The 22,500-nt window shown below is 41.4% G+C and overlaps 1 protein-coding gene and 2 non-coding genes across 3 annotated transcripts in view; all 3 read left to right on the top strand.

The window, feature by feature from the left end:
* Nucleotides 1-16,837, top strand: part of LOC143274848 (uncharacterized) — a 32,205-nt gene extending 15,368 nt beyond the window's left edge. Inside the window, exons 3-8 of the mRNA XM_076578803.1 lie at nt 1,092-1,235; nt 6,771-6,830; nt 8,052-8,353; nt 10,011-10,115; nt 13,167-13,408; nt 15,139-16,837. Coding sequence (XP_076434918.1) covers nt 1,092-1,235; nt 6,771-6,830; nt 8,052-8,353; nt 10,011-10,115; nt 13,167-13,408; nt 15,139-15,415 — 1,130 coding nt within the window. The 3' untranslated portion in view covers nt 15,416-16,837. The remainder of the gene's footprint in view (nt 1-1,091; nt 1,236-6,770; nt 6,831-8,051; nt 8,354-10,010; nt 10,116-13,166; nt 13,409-15,138) is intronic.
* Nucleotides 3,978-4,050, top strand: Trnar-ucu (transfer RNA arginine (anticodon UCU)). Its single transcript has one exon. It is a non-coding gene; the product is annotated as a tRNA-Arg (tRNA).
* Trnam-cau (transfer RNA methionine (anticodon CAU)) lies at nt 4,062-4,133 on the top strand. Its single transcript has one exon. It is a non-coding gene; the product is annotated as a tRNA-Met (tRNA).
* Nucleotides 16,838-22,500: the final 5,663 nt, after the last annotated feature.

Here is a 22,500-nt window from a genome sequence, read left to right as displayed (position 1 = left end):
AGATTAGTAAGATCTGCCTCTTCCTGTCTGTTGATGCCGCCAACAAACTTGCTGTTGCCTTCATTTTATCTCGCCTAGATTATTGTAATTCTCTCTTAGCTGGCCTTCCCAATGATAAACTCTACAAGCTCCAGAAAGTACAGAATAGTGCAGCTCGACTCGTCCTTAAAAAAAAAGTCGAGGAGAGAGAGCGTTACTGCTCTCCTGCGGACACTTCATTGGCTGCCTGTTCAAGCCAGAATTGAATATAAAGTTGCCTGCCTATGCTTTCAGTGCCTGAATTGTGATACCACACCTTCATATCTTTCTTGCCAAACAGAACATTGAGATCTCTTGATTCCTCCCAGCTAACTGTTCCCTGATACTTCCTTAACTCCTGTGGAAAGATGTCATTTTCCGTCTTCGGCCCAACACCTTGGAATTCTCTGCCTATTGCTCTCAGACAAACAACTCATCTATCTACCTTTAAGGCAAATCTTAAAACTTATCTCTTTAAAAATACTTGTCATAACTCAAATAGTGCTGTTGTCCCAGGCCCATGGCAATGTGAGTGTGTGTGATGGGAGAGTAGAGAGAATGGGGGTGGGTAGATGGATGGTGGTGGTGTGGTTCGAAAGGGAGAATGACCCGATTTTTATCCCTTTTATCTTTTCTACCCAGAATTTTATTTTACAATTTTTACAAAATCTGTGGCATGCAGATTACAGTTATGTTCCTTTTTACATGTATGTATTTTAAGTGAAAATTACTGTCATCTTGGCCGTTTAATCATGTGTGTGTCTGTGCGTGTGTGTTAGTGTGAGTGTTGGAGTGTAACAGTTGTAGTATTGATAGTATGTTACTTTGTGAGGTTTATGCATTGTGTTTTTTATAATATTAATGATTCTGTTTTATGTTTCTGCTACTTTTTATATGCTTTCTTGTTTCACTTTAGGTATTCGATTGTAAGGCGCTTAGAGCTTGCTTATGCTTGTATTATAGAGCTATATAAAAATTAATTAAATTATTATTATAATTACTATTATTATTCGTCGTCGTCGTCTTCTTCTTCTTAGAAATAATGATGATGATCATTGATTTCGTGCCGACAGTTGGTGTCCTAGAACCAGCTTCTCTTCACCAGGAGAATCAGGTGTTCAACCAGGACAAGATTCAGGCGAAGAACTTGGCTTTGAACTTGACAGACATGTCGGAACTGGATGGACTGCTGCAAATCTTACAGACCAGACTGCAAAGTGAGTGTCCACGTCTTTTCTCTGATCTTCACTATGAAGGATCTTTCCCATCTTACTTATATTTCTGTCCTTAAATCTGTCACCCCTTCCTGTTCTCTCAGGTCTTCTGCTGAAAAGCTCCGAGTCTCCCAGACCTCTTTCAAGACATTTCGCCAAAGGCCCTTTCAGTATCAAATATCTTTTGTCTGGAATTCTCTTCCTCTGGATCTCTGTCACTTACCAATGCTGTCCTATTTCAAAACAAACTTGAAAACCCACTTGTTCAAACAGGCCATAGGTAATTGTCTGCATTCTTCCTCCTCCTACACACCCCATTTTACCTTCTTCTGAAATCATCATGTAGTGTGTGTGTGTGTGTGTGTGTGTGTGTGTGTGTGTGTGTGTGTGTGTGTGTGTGTGTGTGTGTGTGTGTGTGTGTGTGTGTGTGTGTGTGTGTGTGCATGAGCCACCCCCTCTGTGTGTGTGTGTGTGTGTGTGTGTGTGTGTGTGTGTGTGTGATTGTTCATATCTGCAATGCATAGTATTGTCTTAGTGTATACATACACATATATGTGGTGGTGTTTTTTGTGATATCTTCGCTGACGACTGCGCCTTCAATGCTTTCAACCAGACTGAAATGCACAGAAGTGGGGACCTCTTTGCCTCAGCCTGCAAGAACTTTGGTCTCACCATCAGCACCAGGAAAACTGAGGTGAAGCACCAGCCAGCGCCAGGTGCCCCCTACATTGAGCCCACCATCATAGTGCAAAACAAGAAACTAGTTAGCTGCTGCTGAAAATTTTGTCTGTCTTGGCAGGACACTGCCCAAGTCAGCCATGACAGACGAAGAATTCACGCTCCACATCGCCCAGGACTTAACCTCAAAACAAAGCTGAATGTCTACCAAGCAGCAGTTCAGTCCTCACTCACTGCTTCACCAAACTGTTCAGAACTGCTTTCCTCCCGACTTCAAAACTTTTCCAACAGACAACAGTGACACAGCGACCACAGGATCGAAAGTTAACAACCAAGCAAAAGAGGAAAGAGAGAAGGAGTACGAAGACAACTGGGATTTAAAAACTGTCCCCCACTGCCTACCATGATGCCGTCAAACCTTCGCTCTATGAGACCAAAAGCGTGAAACACCAGCTTTGATGAACTTCAAGCTAATGTAAATCTTACAAGAGAATACACAGATTCATGTCTATTATGTTTTATCAAGACAAAAATAAGTGATGAATGTATCGCGATCAGCGGATTTTGTTGTCCTTCAGGACAGACAGGGACTGTGACGTTATTGGCAAAAAAAAAGAAAAAAAAAGGCGGTAGCATGTGCCGACCTGAGGGATCAGTGGTGCAGTAGGTCAGGTGTGACGGTGAGAAAACAGCTGTGCACGCCTGATGTCGAACTGTTGTCAGTGTCCTTACGACCCCGCTACCTGACCCGCGAGTTTGGCCAGCTGTTTGTCACCTTTGTGTTACGTCCTGCCCTCCAATTGTGCTGCACGTGCTTTTCAGAGCAGCAGTGGAAGTCGACGTGTCTGTACTAAAGAAACTGACAAAAGAAATTTGTAAAAAATCAAAGACACTGTACAAAGAAAAAGTTGAACATTGTTTCTGAAGCAGTAATAATATTATGACAGATGCATGGAAAGGGCGGAAACTACTTTCCGGACAATGAAGAATGTAATTTGAACAACCAAAAGTTTTCTCATAAAAATCAAATGACTTATTCAGTTGCTTTGAACAAAGCAATCTCAATGATGAACAAGGAAAAAAAATGTTTCCCTCTTAAAGAACATGATTTTTCCAGGGTAGTGAGGCAAGCAGAATAACAAGATAACTTTTTCCACCCAGCCCAGGATTTAAAAAGAAGTAAAGAAAGAAAATATTATGGGGGAAAAAGGGGGGAAATAGAGAGTACAGAGGGGGGTAGATGGGGTGAAAGAGAGAGACTGACAGACAGACAGACAGGCAGGCAGAGAGTACAGAGGGGGGAGAGGGTACTGACACACAGACAGACAGGCAGGCAGAGAGTACAGAGGGGGGTAGATGGGGTGAAAGAGAGAGACTGACAGACAGACAGACAGGCAGGCAGAGAGTACAGAGGGGGGTAGATGGGGTGAAAGAGAGAGACTGACAGACAGACAGACAGGCAGGCAGAGAGTACAGAGGGGGGTAGATGGGGTGAAAGAGAGAGACTGACAGACAGACAGACAGACAGGCAGAGAGTACAGAGGGGGTAGATGGGGTGAAAGAGAGAGACTGACAGACAGACAGACAGGCAGGCAGAGAAGACAGAGGAGGGGAAAGAGAAGAGTCCAATGTTTGAATGCATATAATTAGATGACATGGCAAAACTTATCAAAGAATAAATCAAGGGCAATATGGGAGAGGGAGAGAGCCACAAATCATATGCTATCAATAATGTCAGAAACAACAAACGCTCCTGACGCGCAACAAGAATTGTAAAAGAAACGACATCAGAACAGTCTGCAAACATGGATAGGCCATGTGTTCTTCTCTCCCACCTGCAAAGTCCAGCATGAGCTTCAACACGGTAGATGAATGCATCTATGCCATCTTTTTCCTCACAAAACATAAGGAGTTTGGGGTGGGGGGGGGGGGGGGGGGGGTAGGGGAGTGGTGGTTATAAGGGCCAGAAAAACTTTACTCAAAAGGCGATCAACTAACACTCGTTTTGAGCCTGTGTTGACCTTGTTCTGTTTTACCTTGTAAACGTGACTTCTCCTTTTCCAAGCAGTCCCCGTAGCGCAGTGGATAGCGCGCTGGACTTCTAATCCAGAGGTCGCGGGTTCGAATCCCGCCGGGGATGTTTTTTTATCGAGCAGAGTGGCGCAGTGGAAGCGTGCTGGGCCCATAACCCAGAGGTCCGTGGATCGAAACCACGCTCTGCTAACTTTTTTCAAGGCCTGACTAAGCGCGTTGGGTTACGCTGCTGGTCAGGCATCTGCTTGGCAGATGTGGTGTAGCGTATATGGATTTGTCCGAACGCAGTGACGCCTCCTTGAGCTACTGATACTGATACTGATACTTTTCCAGTTCAGTCTCTGGTTTCATCTGTCTCATTCTCTCCCGTCTCTCTAAGTGCATTATCTATGTAAGTTTCAATACCGTCGCCAGCCAACCCCAGTCTTTCTGCTTGTTTTTACCAAGCCTTCATTTTTTTTCCTGAGAAAAGTCCGAAGTCAACACCTCTTAAGACGCCATCTGTTCTTATGACAAAGAACTGCCAATGATATAAAAAGTTATAACAATAACATACAAAACATTTTAGAAAAAGTATCCTGATTACACACCCAGCTTTATGGACACAGTTCGGTATTCGCAAATGCAATTACAAATTTTCAAAATGCACTCTGTTTAAAACATAGCATCAAGTAAAAAAAATGGGTACAATTTGATATGTGAAAGAGGAAGAAAAAAAAGACACAACAAAAATTATCACTTTGTAAGCCACACAGAAAATTCATATGCTAACCCTCCCTCCCTCCCTCCCCACCCCCCACCCCCCTCCACCCACCACACACACACAGAAAGAGAAGCAAGACCAGAAACATGGCCCTTATTAACGGAAGGGAATTGGCAAAACGGGGTCAGGAAGAATTTAATATCCAGTGTTAGTCATACACTAGTACGTCAGTTTCAACAATGTCACGTTATGGTGAAACAATTTCCATCTTTGGGAAATAACAAAAATAATGAATAAATCATATGACTGCGTGTTCTCTCTCTCTCTCTCTCGATTTAGTATCCAGTGTTAGTCATTCACTAGTACGTTGGGGTCAACACTATCACGGACAGTGTGGTAGTGAGAACATTTTCATCTTTGGGAAATATCAAAAATAAATGGATTAGATGGTTGCGTGCTCTCTCTCGCTCGTCTACAGACCGAGACCAACTTAGGTTTAGGCATAAAAAAACAAAAAAGAACTTTAGATGGTTATTCTTCCGACAGCCCAGTTTAACTAAGCATTCAAGGACACACACACACACACACACACACACACACACACAATCGTTGACTGCAATACGCCGACACAGGAATGTTTTAGTCTTCAATGGAGTCTTGAACTTTATGATAGCAGACACACACACACACACACACACACACACACACACACACACACACACACACACACATACACACACACATATGTATATATATATATATATATACACACACACGCACACACACAAAGTAAGACGATGACACACAACTAACACCTTTGACATCGTCACTGTGCAGATCCTGTTCTCTCTGAACTGTACAAAAATACCCCGATTCTGTTGTAAATGGTGAGCACCCTCAACCCACAGGTCAGTCCGCTCGTCCGCCCAGGCAGATCCACTTTAGCAGCTACTTCCAGGTTCCGTATTCACGGAACAATCGTGCCTAAGGGTAAATGTGTACATGCGGGTAATGTGCCTGAGGCAACGCAAACTGCCCGAGGGTAAGCAATAACTGGTATTCAGGAACACAAAAGCCTAGCAGCGGGTCTACAAACCCGAAGGCAATTACCCTGACTAACTGCCAAGGGTGACTGCCTGCGAAGCAGAGGTAAATATGGCGGGTCCTTTTGTTGAGGGAAAACATTATTCAAATTATTATCACAAAGTTAAACTGCAGTTGTTGCTGTTGTTTGGGGGGGGTTAAGGTTTTTTGTTTTTAACTTAATTATTTTTCTAACCTCTATTCATACACACCGTCGTCCTCAGACGAACGAGCTTCTCAGCTGACACGGTTTACACTCTTGGTCTAGGGCCATATTCAAGACAAAATTCATTTTGTCTTGCGAAAAGTTACCTTGGACATGGTACAGACCCGTGGGCAGATTAACGTAAAGGTTATTTTCATATTAAAAAAAAACGCGTGATGCACCCAGGCAGCTAGCCCATTATCTATGATTAAAAAAATTCCCGGTGATTCCCTTCTACACATGCTCTTTTACTTCTCACTACACCACAGTTTAGAGCATTGTCGAGAGAGTCCGCAAAGCACGCCTGTTGAGTTCCATCAACAAAAACAATGCTACAAAAGGATCCGTCATATTTACCTCTGCTTCGTGGCCAGTCCCAATGGCAGGTAGTATGGGTAAATTGCGTACGGGTTTGTAGACCGCAGGATGGCTCTTGTGCTCCTGAATACTGGATATTTCTTACCCTTGGGCAGTTTGCCTTGCCTCAGGCAGATTATACATTTACCCACAGACAAAAATAAAATTAATGGTCTCTAGAATACGGCCCATGTGAAACTCGTGCAACAGCATATATGCTTGACCTGATTCAGCAACTGGAGTCACGTCCCTCTTCAGCTGCACACCAATATCTCCATGCAACGTTTGTGACATCCAACGAGATACGCAATTTTTTTCACTGTCCTGTATAAATCTCTCTCTCTCTCTCTCTCTCTCTCCACACACACACACACACACACACACACACACACACACACACACACACACACACACACACACACACATGTCAACCTATCTATCAGTGTCTGTATGTATATTCATAAAATCTGTGATCCAGATTACTCCGGGCCAATGCTACACTGGAAGGACAGAAGATGCACTAACAAGACCACTGGGGGTGAGCAGCTGAATGATACATCACTGTTCATGATAGTAATGTCATGTTTACCATATGTCATCATTCATAGTAGTTAAACCCCACCATTCAGCCCCTTCAGCGCATACAAAACTCTGCTGCCCGACTCGTCCTCAGAAAGAAAAGATCTGAGCACATCACTCCTCTTTTGCAACATCTCCACTGGCTCCCCGTCTCACACCGAATAAAGTACAAGATCAGCACTCTATGTTATAGATGCATTCACAAAACTGCCCCTTCCTATCTCTGCGGCTGCCTTCACCTCTACACTCCATCTCGCTCACTACGATCGGCCTCGGATCCACTCTGTTTACGCATACCCAGATTCAAACACTCGACTATTGGCCGCCGTTCTTTCTCTGTTTCTGGACCTTGCGATTGGAATGAACCTCCTTTTTCGCTTCGTCAAGTCTCCACACTCAGCTCTTTCAAGTCTGGCCTTAAAGCCCACCTCTTCCCAAAATAGCCTCCCTTGCCTGCCCTTCCTTTTCTTTAGTTTCTGCAGTATTAGAGTTATGCATGCGTGTGAATGACTGGTGCGAAAGCGCTTTGATTTGTCTCTGCACAAGATCCAGCGCTATATAAATACCATTATTATTATTTATTATTATTATTAAGTCAAGTTCACCAAACGTTATTATTCATGACAGTAATGTCATGTTCACCATACATCATCGCTCATGTCAGTAATGTCATGTTCACCATATGTCAGTGTTCACGGCAATTATAGCACGTTCACCATACGTCATTTTTCACCAGTGCTCTGTGTTCAAATCGTTATCATCATCATCATCTTTCTCATTATCATCATGAACAGTTGTCCATGTTCTCTCTGTAAAAACTGCTCAGAACACTAAATGTTTCGCCCGGCGTCCTTTCCCCTCTGCTATCGCTGTAAATGAAAATGGGCCTGTCTGCTAAGGGACACGTTTCAGCCACATGAACCCCCCCCCCTGCAGCCCCCCCCCCCCCCCACCCACCCACCACACCCCCCTTCTTTGGAATGTGTATCTGGCCACACATCTACGACAGCATCCACCTGTCCCCTCTTGCAGACATCCATCATTGACCTGCAGACACACCATCAACGAAAAACTAACATAACAGCTTGGCACTATGTGTACTGACATGAACCGTTTGCTTAACTTTGTGCAAGTATGGATGAAAAAGTGCCTGTAAAACTAATCATTTTTAACGTTTCAGCGACTTCCTGCTATGACACTGCTTGCCCTGGCCACTTTTCGCCCTCACTCAGGGAGAGACTGCAGCAGGTTCTCTCCGTACGCGCTCCAATTCCTGCACGGTACCTAGAGGCGCTGGCGTCAGCAGCCCGGCCCGTGACGCCACACAAGTATATTTTCGTCACAGGCACGTCATCCAACCATTACCAGGAAATGCAGGCACTGCTGAATTCCTCGTTTGAAAGTTTGTTTCCTCGCATGAAGGGAGAGAATTACACTTTCGTGGTGTACAATCTGGGCTTAACGACAGAACAAAGAAAAAAGGTCAGTTAATGGAGACATTTGATCCAAGCTGAAGCTGGGATGTGTGTGTGTGTGTGTGTGTGTGTGTGTGTGTGTGTGTGTGTGTGTGTGTGTGTGTGTGTGTATGAGGATTATGTATGTGTGCATATATATGTGTGCATGCATATGTATGCCTGTGTGTGTGTGTTACAATAACTTTGTGAAAGTTGTTATTATTTTGTGCAACAACTGTGACCATCAGAGATATCATGGAATATCAGAATGCATACATCAGTTATTTCACGAAATCTCTGAACCACACATACACAGGCAAACTTCATAATAGGCCATTAAAAATAAGACTATTTAAACGTCATTTGATATGCTGGACAAACATCAAGGGAAGGGTCACGATGATGGTGTGAAAAAAGATAAGTGGCAAGCCTTCAAGTTTCAAATAAAAAGAAACCAGATTAGAACCGTAAGATAAAATTCATTTATCAGGGCATTTCAGACTTCCATGGCAGTGAGAGTTACAGAAAAAATATGCCTGGAAGGGTCTGCACCTCCTTGTTTGGCTCCTTGTGCTCCTGTTACTATTTGATACATGAAACTATTAAAATGATTTTTTTTTAAATGTGTCACCCTGCATTTTTGATAGACCAGTGACTGTTGATGGTAGAGAGACACGTTTCTCATTGTCGATGTCGTCTTCAACCCACAGTCTGTGTGGGCAGAGGTCAAGCTGATTATTGAATAAAGTCCATTTGAAATTCCTGCTTTATCAGCATTTGTGTATTGGTCATCGTCTAGATGCCTCTTGAGAACAACACCTAAAATATTTCGGGCATCACCTCTGCCACAGTCTGCAGAAGGAAATCAGAAGAGCAACATTGTCCCCAGGTATGTGGGTATGTAAGTGGACCCTGCTTCTCTTCAACATTGTTTCCATTGTAGATACTTGTGCACGGTATAGGTCAGCGCGACGCTTTGTGATTTGAACTGTGTGGTCTGACACTCTTTCTTGTGACAGATCAGGGCTTGCAACAGTTGACAAAACTTCATTCCAATCCAGAGAGATATATCCTTATCCAGTCTCTAACTCAGCGTTCACTTCTGTTGATAGGGTTAAAGATAAGACGAACACGAGACTCACGCCCAAATACTGCGGCTAAGAAGAATACTCGATACCAGAGCTTGTGTGTGTGTGTGTGTGTGTGTGTGTGTGTTTTAACACATTTTATTTGTGTTGGCCAGCCTTGAGTGTTGACAGCCAAATAAACCTTAGCTTTACTGAGCCTTGACTTTGTTGATTGTGAGACTTTCTGCGAACCAAATTATTGTCATGATGTGTCTCCTATATCTCTGTACTTATGGTGACAGTAAATTCAGATCATTGAAGAATGACAGGGGCTCCCCCACCCCTCCCCGCCCTCCCCTTAGCAATGTACACTTTGCATTCATTTTAATATAAACTGTCTAGTTGTGTAATTTTCTTGATAAAAAAAAAGATAACAGTCTGTAAGTGTACAGGATGATTCGCAGTGCGTGAGAGATTCGGAATGAGCGACTTGAGTGGTACACCCCTGAAGCGATGCGGACGATGGGACCACCACACCCACCATCACCACCGCAACAAGAACAAAAGAAGAAATTGTGCGTTAGTGGTTAATGAAGATACTGCATGTTTATGTTACAGACGGAGAAGCATTGTCGTTGCACTCTGATAGACTTCCCTTTCAGCGGGCTGCCAGAGTTTGTCAAGTTTCTCAATTGTTACGTGTGGAAACCTCTCATAATTGCTGTAAGCGTGTGTGTGTGTGTGCGTACGTGCGCGCACGTGTGCGTAGACTTTGTCAAGTTTCGCAGATGTCACGTGTGGAAACTTTATAGTTGCTGTGTGTGTGTGTGTGTGTGTGTGTGTGTGTGTGTGTGTGTGTGTGTGTGTGTGTGTGTGTGTGTGTGTGTGTGCAAACTTTGTCAAGTTTCTCGTTCGTTCGTTTATTTATTTATAGTCTGTTCATCTAAGATGATGATATTAGACTGAAAATGAATGATATTATTATTATTATTTAGATTTTTACCATTCCTATCATAATGATGATTGTTAGTATTAATTAGATATCGACATTTCTGTATATTCGAATAAAAAGGGGTGAGGTGGAGGGGAGGGGGGGGGGGGCAAGGGGAAGGGGACTAAAAAAGGAAGAGAGAGAGACAGACAGACAGGCAGACAGACAGACAGAGATAGAGAGAGAACAGAATGTGGAAAAGTACAACATCTAAAATGGAGAGGGTGAGTGTCAGTGATTGGAGAAAGAAAAAAAACATAATATTGGAAGGGTGTGTGTGAGAGGCGGGACGGAGGAAGCGGGATTAGGACAACAACAAAAAATTATCAATAATCAAATATTGTATGCACTACTTCTGTAGATTATTATTTGAAAAGAGGTTCATGTGGGGAAGTACAATAAACAACCAGCTGGACTATTTAACACATAACTAGCTAACTTTAATACAGAACAGTTTGAAATACATAACATGTTGTCCAAAAAATGTTAAAATTTGAAACTGGTAACACGTGTTCCATAATTTCTGGAGGCAGAAAAGGTTTCATTACTAAACAGCGGGTTAAAACACGCTGTACCGTTAAACGTCCCTTGCAAATGCATTCAATATTTTCACAATATTTTGTGTATGGGGCATTTAGTAATAACCTAAATGCCATGCTCTTAACAGCCGAAGATAACTCAACCTTCACATTAAACTGTACCCACGGGTCCATATTATATTAGAGGTAACTTGCTTGAAGGCAAAATGAATTTTTCTTGAATAGGGCCCCTAATAGCTTCTCAAAGCAGTTTGCTGGAAAATGGCGTCTGTTCGTGTGGACTTGTCACTGTGTTAGAAACCGTTTTGGTGGTGTTGTTTGGGTTCGTTTGTTTCTCGTTGTTGTCGTTAAGTTTGTTTTGGTTTGGTTTGGGTTGGTGAGCTGGGGATGGGGTGGGAGCAGGGCCTTTTTCGGTGTATTTTTGACATTAGCTGTATTTCGATCTCGAGCTCACGAGTGCAGAAATTCCTCTTTCTGGGACTGACTGCAGAGAGTTCATTCAGGGTCAAACAGAGAGTGGCCATAAGGATCCAGTTTGTCACAGAACAGATTTATGATGGAAATTGTGTGTGTGTGCGTGTGTGTGTGTGTGTGTGTGTGTGTGTGTGTGTGTGTGTGTGTGTGTGTGTGTGTGTGTGTGTCCGTGTGTGTATGTGTGTGTGTGTGTGTGTGTGTGTGTGTGTCATTGCGAGCTTGTATGTGTATGTTTGTCAGTGAGGAAGGGAGGAAGGATGGAGGTTACGTTATGCATGCGCATGTTGGTGAGTTTGGATATATATGTGTGTCCGTGCGAGGTAACTGATACATGTATATTGATGTAAAGAGAAGGGCGAGTCATGCACTGAGCATCAGAATACAGCACGCCATGATAATCCAGTGTGATTCATCACGCTTATAATGATGGTGATCAGTCTTCTTTTTCTGCTTCTTACGAAAATTGCATCAGTATCAATGTTGTTGTTGTTGTCTTTGTTGTTACTGCCGCTGTTGGTACCACTTCTACTGCTGTTGCATTACCACATTGTTACTTTTGTTGTCTATTGTTGCTGTCCCCGTTTTTTTTTTTTTTTTTTACTCATTTGTGTAAACAAAGTGAGTCTATGTTATAACCCAGTTGTGTGTGTGTCTATGTCTGTGTGCCCATGATAAACTTTCTCATTGCCATTTTCTCTGGAAATACTTTGTCTGCCAATACCGAATTTGGCTAAAACATAGTAGGAAAATAATCTTCAATCATACCAAGGTTATAAGTCTCTCAAGTATTTCCGAATCATTAACGGTTTATTTCGTTGAGGCACGTTCTGGATTCCGAAAACACTATATTACCACTTCCGGGCTGTGTTTGGTAAGACGGCATGACCTCGCTTTTCTTGTTCGCAATTAAAAGAAAAGAAATGCAAATTCTGGACAGAAAACGTACAGTGGCTCTGACTGCACCATCGACGTGTTCACTGCATATAAATATTCTAAAGTGGACACTGAAATAACTGGAATGAACATAAAAGAAAAATTGAATCCGTAAGCAGTTGTGGACTGGTTTATGCAGATAATACGAATGAAACAGCTATGTGTCGGGGTGTGCTTGAAGCGATGGCAACATCTCCTTTATTGTCGAATTAAAAGAATTTCTTAAATAATCGAAATTAAACACACACACACACACACACACACACACACACACACACACACACACACACACACACACAAATGGTTTAAACGGTAGTATTACGTACAATACAAGCACATCTTTATCGAGCAAAAAAACAAAAGAAAAAACAAAACAAAACAAAAAACGAATGACGTCAGATGCACCGTAGCGGAGAGGAAAAAACTGCTTGCTTCCGAACTGAACATGCGTGGTTCAATATACATAGATATATGCATGTTTGTGTGTGTGTGTGTGTGTGTGTGTGTGTGTGTGTGTGTGTGTAATACAGAACACTTTTTAACGATTCTTTTATTCTCTTTTGTTTTTTTTCTCCTCATGATTCCTTTGCTGGATAAAGCGCGTAGCACAAGTGAGTCTCGAAGACCTTGCTTCTTGTTGTTATGACTTTTTCCTGCATTTGGGAGTCAGGTGACAGTCTTTTCTTTCTCTTTCTTTGTTGCTTTTTTTCTTTCTTTTTTTTTTTTTTTTTAACTATTGCGGGTTGTTGGCTTTGTTGTTGTTTTGAGGTTGGGTTTTTTTTTGTTTTTTATTTTATTTTTTAAACACCATGTCCTTTGTGTGTCCATCTGCGGCAGTCTTTACTGGAGAAAGCTGAGTACCTGGTGTGGATGGATGCTTCCATTCGGTGGAAAAAGTCCACCCCCCTGGCAGAAATGTTCTCCCGGGCAAAATCCATTGGCTACCAGACGCGTCATAACACTGGACCGATTGCCGTCCGTTCCCAGGCGTCCATGGCTCAGTTCTTTGGTGACCATCTTTGTCAGTACTCCCCTTTCACCGAAATGGAAACGGGCCTTGGCTTCTACTACAACGACAGGTGAGGCTCTTTGAAGGGAAACTACCCACGAAGACAGGTGTTTTAAACGTAGTGGAAGGGAGGGGAAGACAGAAACTGAAAGTGCCACCAGGTAAGATAGGATTAGACAGTTAAAGATAGCAAGGGGGGTGGGGGGGGGGGGGGCGATAAATGTAAAACAAGTTATGACACGGATAAGACGGATTATGAACAGATGCATGGCAGGGATAGCTTTGGATGAAACTATGGGGCTTCAGTTGAGGTTTTCAGAAAAGTGAATTCGTGGACATTGTATTACATTGTATTGCATCCCTATGCATTGTATGTTATTTTGTTGATGGTGTTGTGTTGTGTTGTGTTATGTCGCATTGTTTTGTATGATACTGTATTGCATTGCATTGCATTACCTTCCTATCGTAGCACATTTGCGTTGCTCCAAGCTTCCCTGGGAGAGCACCTCGCCACGATGCAGCGCCACCTCTCCCGCACCCCTCATCCCTGGGGAAGTGAGGTTTTATTTTTCAATGTACACTCTGTCGTTGCCGTATATTATCTAAATATGCGCCAAGTGTATGCTGCACACATGACCTCGGTTTATTGTCTCATCCAAACGACTCGCATCTAGGCCATCACTAAAGCTCGAGCGATGGAGGGATGGTAAAAAAAAATATATCCTGGTCCTAACCTTAGACTCTGTCATCTAACCGGGCACTCTGCTCCACGCCACCATACCAATAGATCATCACACTTCCCCTTTTGAACGTGGGGCATAACAGGGAGAGTTTTCCATTTGTTTGTTTATCCGTTTGTCTGTCTGTCCGTGATTATGTCCCCCTTTCACTGGACGTCAGTTACGTGCATGTTCTTTACCACACACACACACACACACACACACACACACACACCTCCCTCCCCCTCCCCCTTCTCCTCCGGGATGATGCAGAACAAAATTGGGACGCACTCAGAGTTATTGCCCTTGGCACACCCCTTTCGGAACCCGGTCAATAAGATAAAGACAAGTTCAACTTCAAACCCCCCATAAATCATCTTTATATAAAGGAAACCACCACCTATTATATGTTTTAGTTTTTAGTATGGTGTTTTCTGTATGGACAAATATCCAAACGTACGGCCAGGGTGACACACGATCCCTTTGCCTTTAGGTTCAGACTTATTCCTCAACCGTACGACTGGAACGGTTTGTGTGGCAGGTCCTTAAAGGGGGTGATACACAGAAAAACCAAGGACATTTCAAATTCTGAAATTGCTGAAATCTCAATCGCTGCACATAAAACAAACTCAGTGACCACTTGGTTATTGGCTTAATGTCGTATTGAGCCACACTAATTATCTGATGGCAGGATCTGGAACTGCTAAAATCTCACCCACCGCAATGAAACAAAGAGATTATCAGACATCTGGATTTTAAAAAATAAACAAACAAAAAGAAAGTAATCAAGAAAATTTAAAAAAAACTGAATAAATTACAACAATGACAGCAAAAAACAATAATAACAAAGCAACCCAGTCACCAAGAAATAAGATATAAAGAATAAATATCACACATCTGGGCTTATCTAAGTCTTTGTTTTTATTTTCATTTCATTTTTCTGATCCCTTCCAAAATACACTGACTGCTTCCATCGCTTCTTTGTGACTTACCTCCATCAGGTGTCACTGATCTTTTCTTGGACATTCCCCACCACCGCCAACCCTCTACTGCCTACATTCCTCCCTTCTCCCTCCAACAGGTTCATGAGGGAAGCCATCCTCAAGCCCTGGCTGTCTTGCGCCTTCAACACAGACTGCATGTGTATCAAGGACAGCGCCAGACTCAGGAACTGTAGACGAAGAGGAAAGACCCGGTACGGCGTGTGTCACCGCTTCGAGCAGTCCAGCATCGGCATGATCTTCTCCAAGCTGTTCCTGGACAAACGGCCCATGCTGTACCTTCGTCACAACGCTGTCAGGGTCGCCAGGAATCAAAAGATGAACTGGTTCGAGTCCTCAACTGATTATGTTGAATGACTGTCCTGGGTTTGCGGGTGTGTGTGTGTGTGTGTGTGCGCGCACACACACACACACACACACACAATCACACACACACACACACACACACACACACACACACACACACACGTGCGCGAGCTAAATGGAGCCTCTATTCGCATTTCTTTTAGATGAATATGTACTGTAAAAGGACGGTGAAAAGTTAAGCATACCCTATTTCAGCATGACGACTGAAGTTTGTAATACCAGCCCCCTAATTTCAGTAATGTCCAAAATGTGGTTTGAAACTTTTTTTTTAGGGGTGGGGGTGTTATATTCCTTAGTTTCTTTTGATTAAAAGCATTGAGGTTGAGTGAGTAGGCACATACGAATATTTAGGGACAATTATTGACAATAGGTTGAATTTCAAGCCTCACGTTGATTGGGTCAATAAAAAGATGACATGAATGTATGTGAATATGATATATGATAAAGAAATATTAGTAAAGATGAATAAGACGAAAAGAGGGGTGAGTGAGACAGAGACGAGAGAGTGGATTGGCGAGAAAGAGATAATTATTAAATAGTTATTGTGTAAAATGTTCAATGGAATTTCCTGTGGTGTCTGAATGTTTACATATGTAAAATCTGTTCATTGCTTCTTAAATATGCAAAGTGTCCTGATGAATATGTCAATGGATTTTTTTTTGTGTGTGTGTGTGATCTCTTTGGGTACTTAAATACGTACCTGTCTTCTTGGTGCATATACTGCTACTACTACTGCTACTACTACTACTACTACTACAACTACTACTACTATTAATAATAATAACAGCAATATTTTTTTTTTTAAAAAGGATAATAATAATGACCCCCACCATCATCATAATCATCATCATCGGCGTCATCAAAGGCGTCATCGTCGACGTCGTAGTTATTAATAACTGGTAAATTGATTGCCTGATTGATTGATTAATTATTTGATTAATTAATTGGTTAACTGATTAGTTGAATGGCTAAATGATTTAGTTAGTTAATCATTTATCTATTTATGCTGATTCAGCTGTTAATTGTTCTTGAATGATTATGTAAAATGTTCTTAAACTGTCAGTGTGTTTGTAGTTGATCCCTTTGAATGCTTACACGTTTATTGCATGTCTTTCAAGAGTAAGTCTTATGTCTGTACTGTGAGCATCGTGAACCACATGGTAATTCCTCTTAAGAGATAATAAAGTTCACTTAACTTCGCCCATATCAATGGAAAACTTAAAGCAAGAACACAATTCAGTGAAGGAAAAAATGAAAATCACGCTCTTTGCTCAATGTACGTTTCACCCTTCTGTTCCTACTTATCGCATTGATGATAGTGTCCGTTTGTTCTCTCTCGATGTCAATGTACGATGATAAAATGACTGGATGGAGAGGTCGTCACGACGGCTGACCCGTCCAAATGGGGGTGAATACTGGTATTAAGAAAATGATATTTACGTATACTTTCCCGATCACATTCACGTGATGTATGTTTTTTGTTGTTGTTTTTTTTTTTTTTTGTGTTTTTTTATTAATATATATCGCATTATTTAATCACATTCTCAAAAGCTTTCGTACATTTTTGAAAGTCAAGTGCTAAATCCCCCATCCCCACCCCACCCCCACCTGTCTCCTTGCGAAGCACGAGTAAAAACAAACAAATGAATGAATGTGTGAGTGAATGAGTGAATTAAAAACAAAACAAACAAAAAACAAAAAAAAAACAGACAAATGGACAAACAGATAAATGATAAGTGACCAAATAGGTAAATAGATAAATTAATTAATTAATTGATTAATTAATTAATTGATTTAAAAATAAATAAATAATTCAGCTAAAATTAATTAATTGATTTAAAAATAAATAAATAATTCAGCTAAAACTATTCTACTTCTGTGCAAACAATACATAATATACATCGGTCAACTGTACATCTTAAGTGTTGTTTCAAGCTTTCCGTGGTCTTCGAATTGGTCATTTAATGAAAATACAACGCAATACCAGTATACATTTATTATCATGTTTTAAGCAAAGAGCTATATGGATTCCATTTTCTCTAAAACCGTTCTTGCCCAAGACATACATTTACAGCAAATCTGTTCCCCCCCCCCCCCCCTAATGTGTAGCTCAGCTTAAGTGTTTTCATGGAAATTGTGATACTTAGGGCGATGATTTTGTTGTTGTTGTTGTTCTATAAATGTGAAACTTCGACAATGACATTAGTAGTTCTATGATAATTATTGTCTGTTGAGAAATTTAGTGCTGAACCGAAAATGACAAGCATACGAAACATTTCCAGAAGTTGGGTTTTTTTATGCTTTATATTACAAAACTGGTCTTATAGAGATATGGCAGTGTAGCTGCTGTCTATGTTTAGCTAATCAATTAAGTCATTAAAAAGATAATAATGAAGGAGAGAGAGGTGAGAATAGATACGAAAGTCTTTTTGGTTAAACACATCCCATAATATTGAATCAGATTTTTTTTTTATATAAGATGTTTCAACATGAAATAGACCAGTGCAGCTCTCAAAAATTCAGATCAACAGCCATCGAGCTGAAGAAGAAGAAGAAGAAGAAGAAAAGGAGAAAATCAACTTTTTTCTCAAGATAAATAATTTTCTTTTGCTCTCTAAAATCTGGGTCAGCAATTACGTTTTCCAGCTAAAAATAAAGACAATTTGCGATTTTTTTTTTTTTTTTTTTTCTTTCTTTTTTTTCTCAATATAAATTTTTTTGTTGCTATTTTCTTAGACTAGATATAGGGAAAATTTTGCTCACCACCCAGGGTTTATTGGTTCTATTGTTCACTGTACAAACACAATGTTGAGAGACTAACTAACCAACTAACTAAATAAATGAATAACTCAGAATGACATATTTTCTCTCTCTCTCTCTCTCTCTCTCTCTCTCTCTCTCTGTGACATCACTCTGGAAGTCATAGTATAAGCCACTAGTGGTAACAGCATCAGTATTAGTGATAGCGGTGATGGTGGTGATGGCGATTGTAGTATTAGCAGTAGTAACAGAAAGACTAGCGGCAACAGCAGCAGCAGAAGTAATATTGGAAAGGATCGCAAAACCAAGTTACACATTTGTTGATTTGTTGTTGTTGTTTTTTTTTCTTTTTGTCGCGTTTCCTGATCGCTTTAACTCTCTCCATACGAACGGCGAAAGAGACGACGTTAACAGCGTTTCATCCCAATTACCATCATCAAAATATTGCAAGCGGAACACTCTTATACTGAAGAGGTGAATGTTGACAAAGAATACCACAGTTCTGACGACGGAAGCTAAAGGTTGGGTCATTCAGACACCCACTGGACATCCGAGGATTCTGTGTAGAGGAGAAGAGAGGACTGGCCGTACTGAGTGAGTTAATCCATCAGATTTGAGTTGCTTCCCCTGCACTGTTAGGTAAAAAGCTGTTGCAGAAGGGAAAACAAAAGACAGAAAGACATCGCATTAATCAACAGTATTCATAATAACGACAAATGATGATGTTGACGATCTCCAGCATCAGGGTGGTAGTACCCGGTTGACAGGTGAGTTTTACTATTATCATCTCCAGTGTCAGGGTGGTAATACCCCGTTGGCATGTGAGTTTCACTATTATCATCTCCAGCATCAGGGTGGTAGTACCCGGTTGACAGGTGAGTTTCACTATTATCATCTCCAGTGTCAGGGTGGTAATACCCCGTTGGCATGTGAGTTTCACTATTATCATCTCCAGCATCAGGGTGGTAGTACCCCGTTGGCATGTGAGTTTCACTATTATTATCTCCAGCATCAGGGTGGTAATACCCCGTTGGCATGTGAGTTTTACTATCATTATCTCCAGCATCAGGGTGGTAGTACCCAGTTGACAGGTGAGTTTCACTATTATTATCTCCAGTGTCAGGGTGGTAGTACCCAGTTGACAGGTGAGTTTTACTATTATCATCTCCAGTGTCAGGGTGGTAGTACCCAGTTGACAGGTGAGTTTTACTATTATCATCTCCAGTGTCAGGGTGGTAATACCCCGTTGACAGGTGAGTTTCACTATTATTATCTCCAGCATCAGGGTGGTAGTACCCGGATGGCAGGTGAGTTTTACTATTATTATCTCCAGTGTCAGGGTGGTAGTACCCGGTTGACAGGTGAGTTTCATTATTATTATCTCTAGTGTCAGGGTGGTAGTACCAAGTTGACAGGTGAGTTTCACTATTATTATCTCCAGTATCAGGGTGGTAGTACCCAGTTGGCAGGTGAGTTTTACTATTATTATCTCCAGCATCAGGGTGGTAGTACCCGGTTGGCGGATGAGTTTTACTATTATTATCTCCAGCATCAGGGAGGTAGTACCCGGTTGACAGGTGAGTTTCACTATTATCTCCAGTGTCAGGGTGATAGTACCCGGTTGGCGGGTGAGTTTTATTATCTCCAGCATCAGGGTGGTAGTACCCCGTTGGCAGGTGAGTTTCACTATTATTATCTCCAGTGTCAGGGTGGTAGTACCCCGTTGATAGGTGAGTATCACTATTATCATCTCCAGTGTCAGGGTGGTAGTACCCGGTTCATAGGTGAGTTTCACTATCATCATCTCCAGTGTCAGGGTGGTAGTACCCGGTTCATAGGTGAGTTTCACTATTATCATCTCCAGTGTCAGGGTGGTAGAACTCGGTTGGCGGGTGAGTTTTATTATCTCCAGTATCAGGGTACGGTGGCAGTACCCGGTTGGCGGGTGAGTTTTACTATTATTATCTCCAGCATCAGGGTGGTAATACCCGGTTGACAGGTGAGTTTTACTATTATTATCTCCAGCATCAGGGTGGTAGTACCCGGTTGACAGGTGAGTTTTACTACTATCATCTCCAGCGTCAGGGTGGTAGTGCCTGATTGGCAGGTGACTTTCACCATTGAAATAGTTGAAATTATCCGTTGTCGTCACTCCTTGTCAGTTGGCTGTTATAATTATGGTTTCTTTGTTCGTTTGTCCTGTTTCTTTTGTTAGGATGGAGAGATGGTGACGGTTGATTTTGTTCATTTGGGAGGTGGGGGCTAATGCTGGAGAAGTCAGGCTTGCTTTGATTTTCCTCCATTGTGATGGAAGTATTTTAAGCACAACTTAAAAAAAAAATAACTGTGACAATGTGATTCTTGAGGTACGCTTATAGAATTTCAGCCACAAAGAAAATGAGTTAACGTTTTCCTTATGTAGGGGTAACAGCAAATGTTTTGGAAAACATGTTTGACTTGTTGGTAGTTGTGATAACATGTGTAGGAGTTGTGCTGTGTGTTAGTGGTTTACCTTGTTCAGACAAAGTGGGAAAGCACATTGTAATGTGATTAATGAGTTGGTAAACTAAGAGAGCACTGAGGGTCAGTGCTATGTTGTTGCACATTACTGTTCACCAGAGATATGTTGGAAGTAATGATTTCCATACATTTGCTTATGTTAGTGGGATACTTTGTGAAGACAAAGAGGATATTTGTTTGGTTATGGTAACACACAATTTTATTGTATAATGGGTAACATGCATTGAACACTCAGGGTTGTATTAGTCATGTTTGGTGCACAGTACTGGGTGCCACTGTTGGTGGCAGGTATGCTTGATGAAGCTTGTATTACCTCACATAGATTTATGTGTGAGATGAGTGCATGAGGACATGTGATGAAAGGTGCTGAGAGGGTATAGGCCTTTCTTGTCAGTGATGGCCAAGTATTTTGAGAGTTTCTGACCAGGGTTTTGGTTTGTGTTTGTGTTCCAGGTGTGCTGTTTTAGGTGTAGGGTGAAGTGCTTTATGTAGGGCTGTGTGTTGCTTCAAGTTGCTGTTACTTAGTAGGGTGAACTGCTCAGTGTATGAACTGCTTACCTACGTTTATTGTAAAGTAAACACTCTATAAAAACCACTCCATGTGGCCCTGCTGTAAGTGTGAAGAAAGAGAGAGTGAGTGAGTGCAAGTGAGTGTGTGCATCATCAGTCGATCCAACATCCTCCTCTCTTGGAAGCAAACCACCCTTTCGAACAGTTTTTACATGAATAACATTCCTACATATTTATAATTATGTATTGGTTACTTTTATTTCCCTATCACCATAGCACCATTTTTCATGAGTCGAAAGATGACCTCCATTGCGGAAAACTATAATATTGGTCTTATCGAGATTTACTGTGAGTTGTAGTCTCTGTTTCTTACTTAGGGCATTTAACTGGTTTTGTAATCCTATGGGTGTGTCATACAAATGGAACAACTAAAAAACAACAAAAAATAGAACAACATCATCAGCAAATAGCATTAACAACAATTCTGTTGCGCCAGGTATCATTTGTATTCCATGTTTACCATTCTTTGATAACTCCACTGCCATTTAATTGATGAAAAGGGAAAATAGCTGTGGGCTTAACACACAACCTTGTTTAATCCCTCTTGGACACTGAAAAAAAGTCTGAATAAATGCCTTTGTCACCAACACATACAAGTACAGAATCGTTGATGCTTTTAACAGCCCTGTACAACTTTCCATGTACCCCGCTTTTTCTTAGAGTACTCCACAGGATGTTTCTGTTCACAGAATCAAATGCTTTTTTGAAGTCTACGAATGCTACGTATAGCTTAGTCTTACGTAAAAGATGCTTTTGGACTAAAGTTTATAAAATAAATATATGGTCGACAGTACTTCTACCTGTTCAAAGCCCGCCTGTTCCTCTGTGTTTTTTTTCTTCTAATTCTGTCTATTTTTTTATCTTCAATTTAAGATGTGTGTATACACTTTGCTAATTGTACTTGTCAAGGCTACCCCTCTGTGATTGTCTGGGTTGTTTGTGTCTCCCTTTTTATGTACAGGTACAAAAATAGATTTTGCCCAGCCCAATGGATATGTTCCAGTTTCAAATAATTTGTTAAATAGGGTAACTAGGAATTTCATAACATTACTGTTTGCATTTTTTAGCATTTTGTCTGGGCCAGCACTTTTACCAGATTTCAGATTTTTTTTATACTCGTTACGATTTTCTGTTCTGAAATTGGGTCATTGTATAGAGGTTCTTCCTCCACATCTACCGCTTCTTCCGTCATTACTTCTTCCTGGTCAGAACTATTATCAGCTTAT

This window comes from Babylonia areolata, chromosome 29, assembly GCF_041734735.1.
Source record: "Babylonia areolata isolate BAREFJ2019XMU chromosome 29, ASM4173473v1, whole genome shotgun sequence".
Lineage (NCBI taxonomy): Eukaryota > Metazoa > Mollusca > Gastropoda > Neogastropoda > Buccinidae > Babylonia > Babylonia areolata.
The sequence above is the reverse complement of the archived record's forward strand: the minus strand, read 5'-3'. Positions and strand labels throughout refer to the sequence as shown.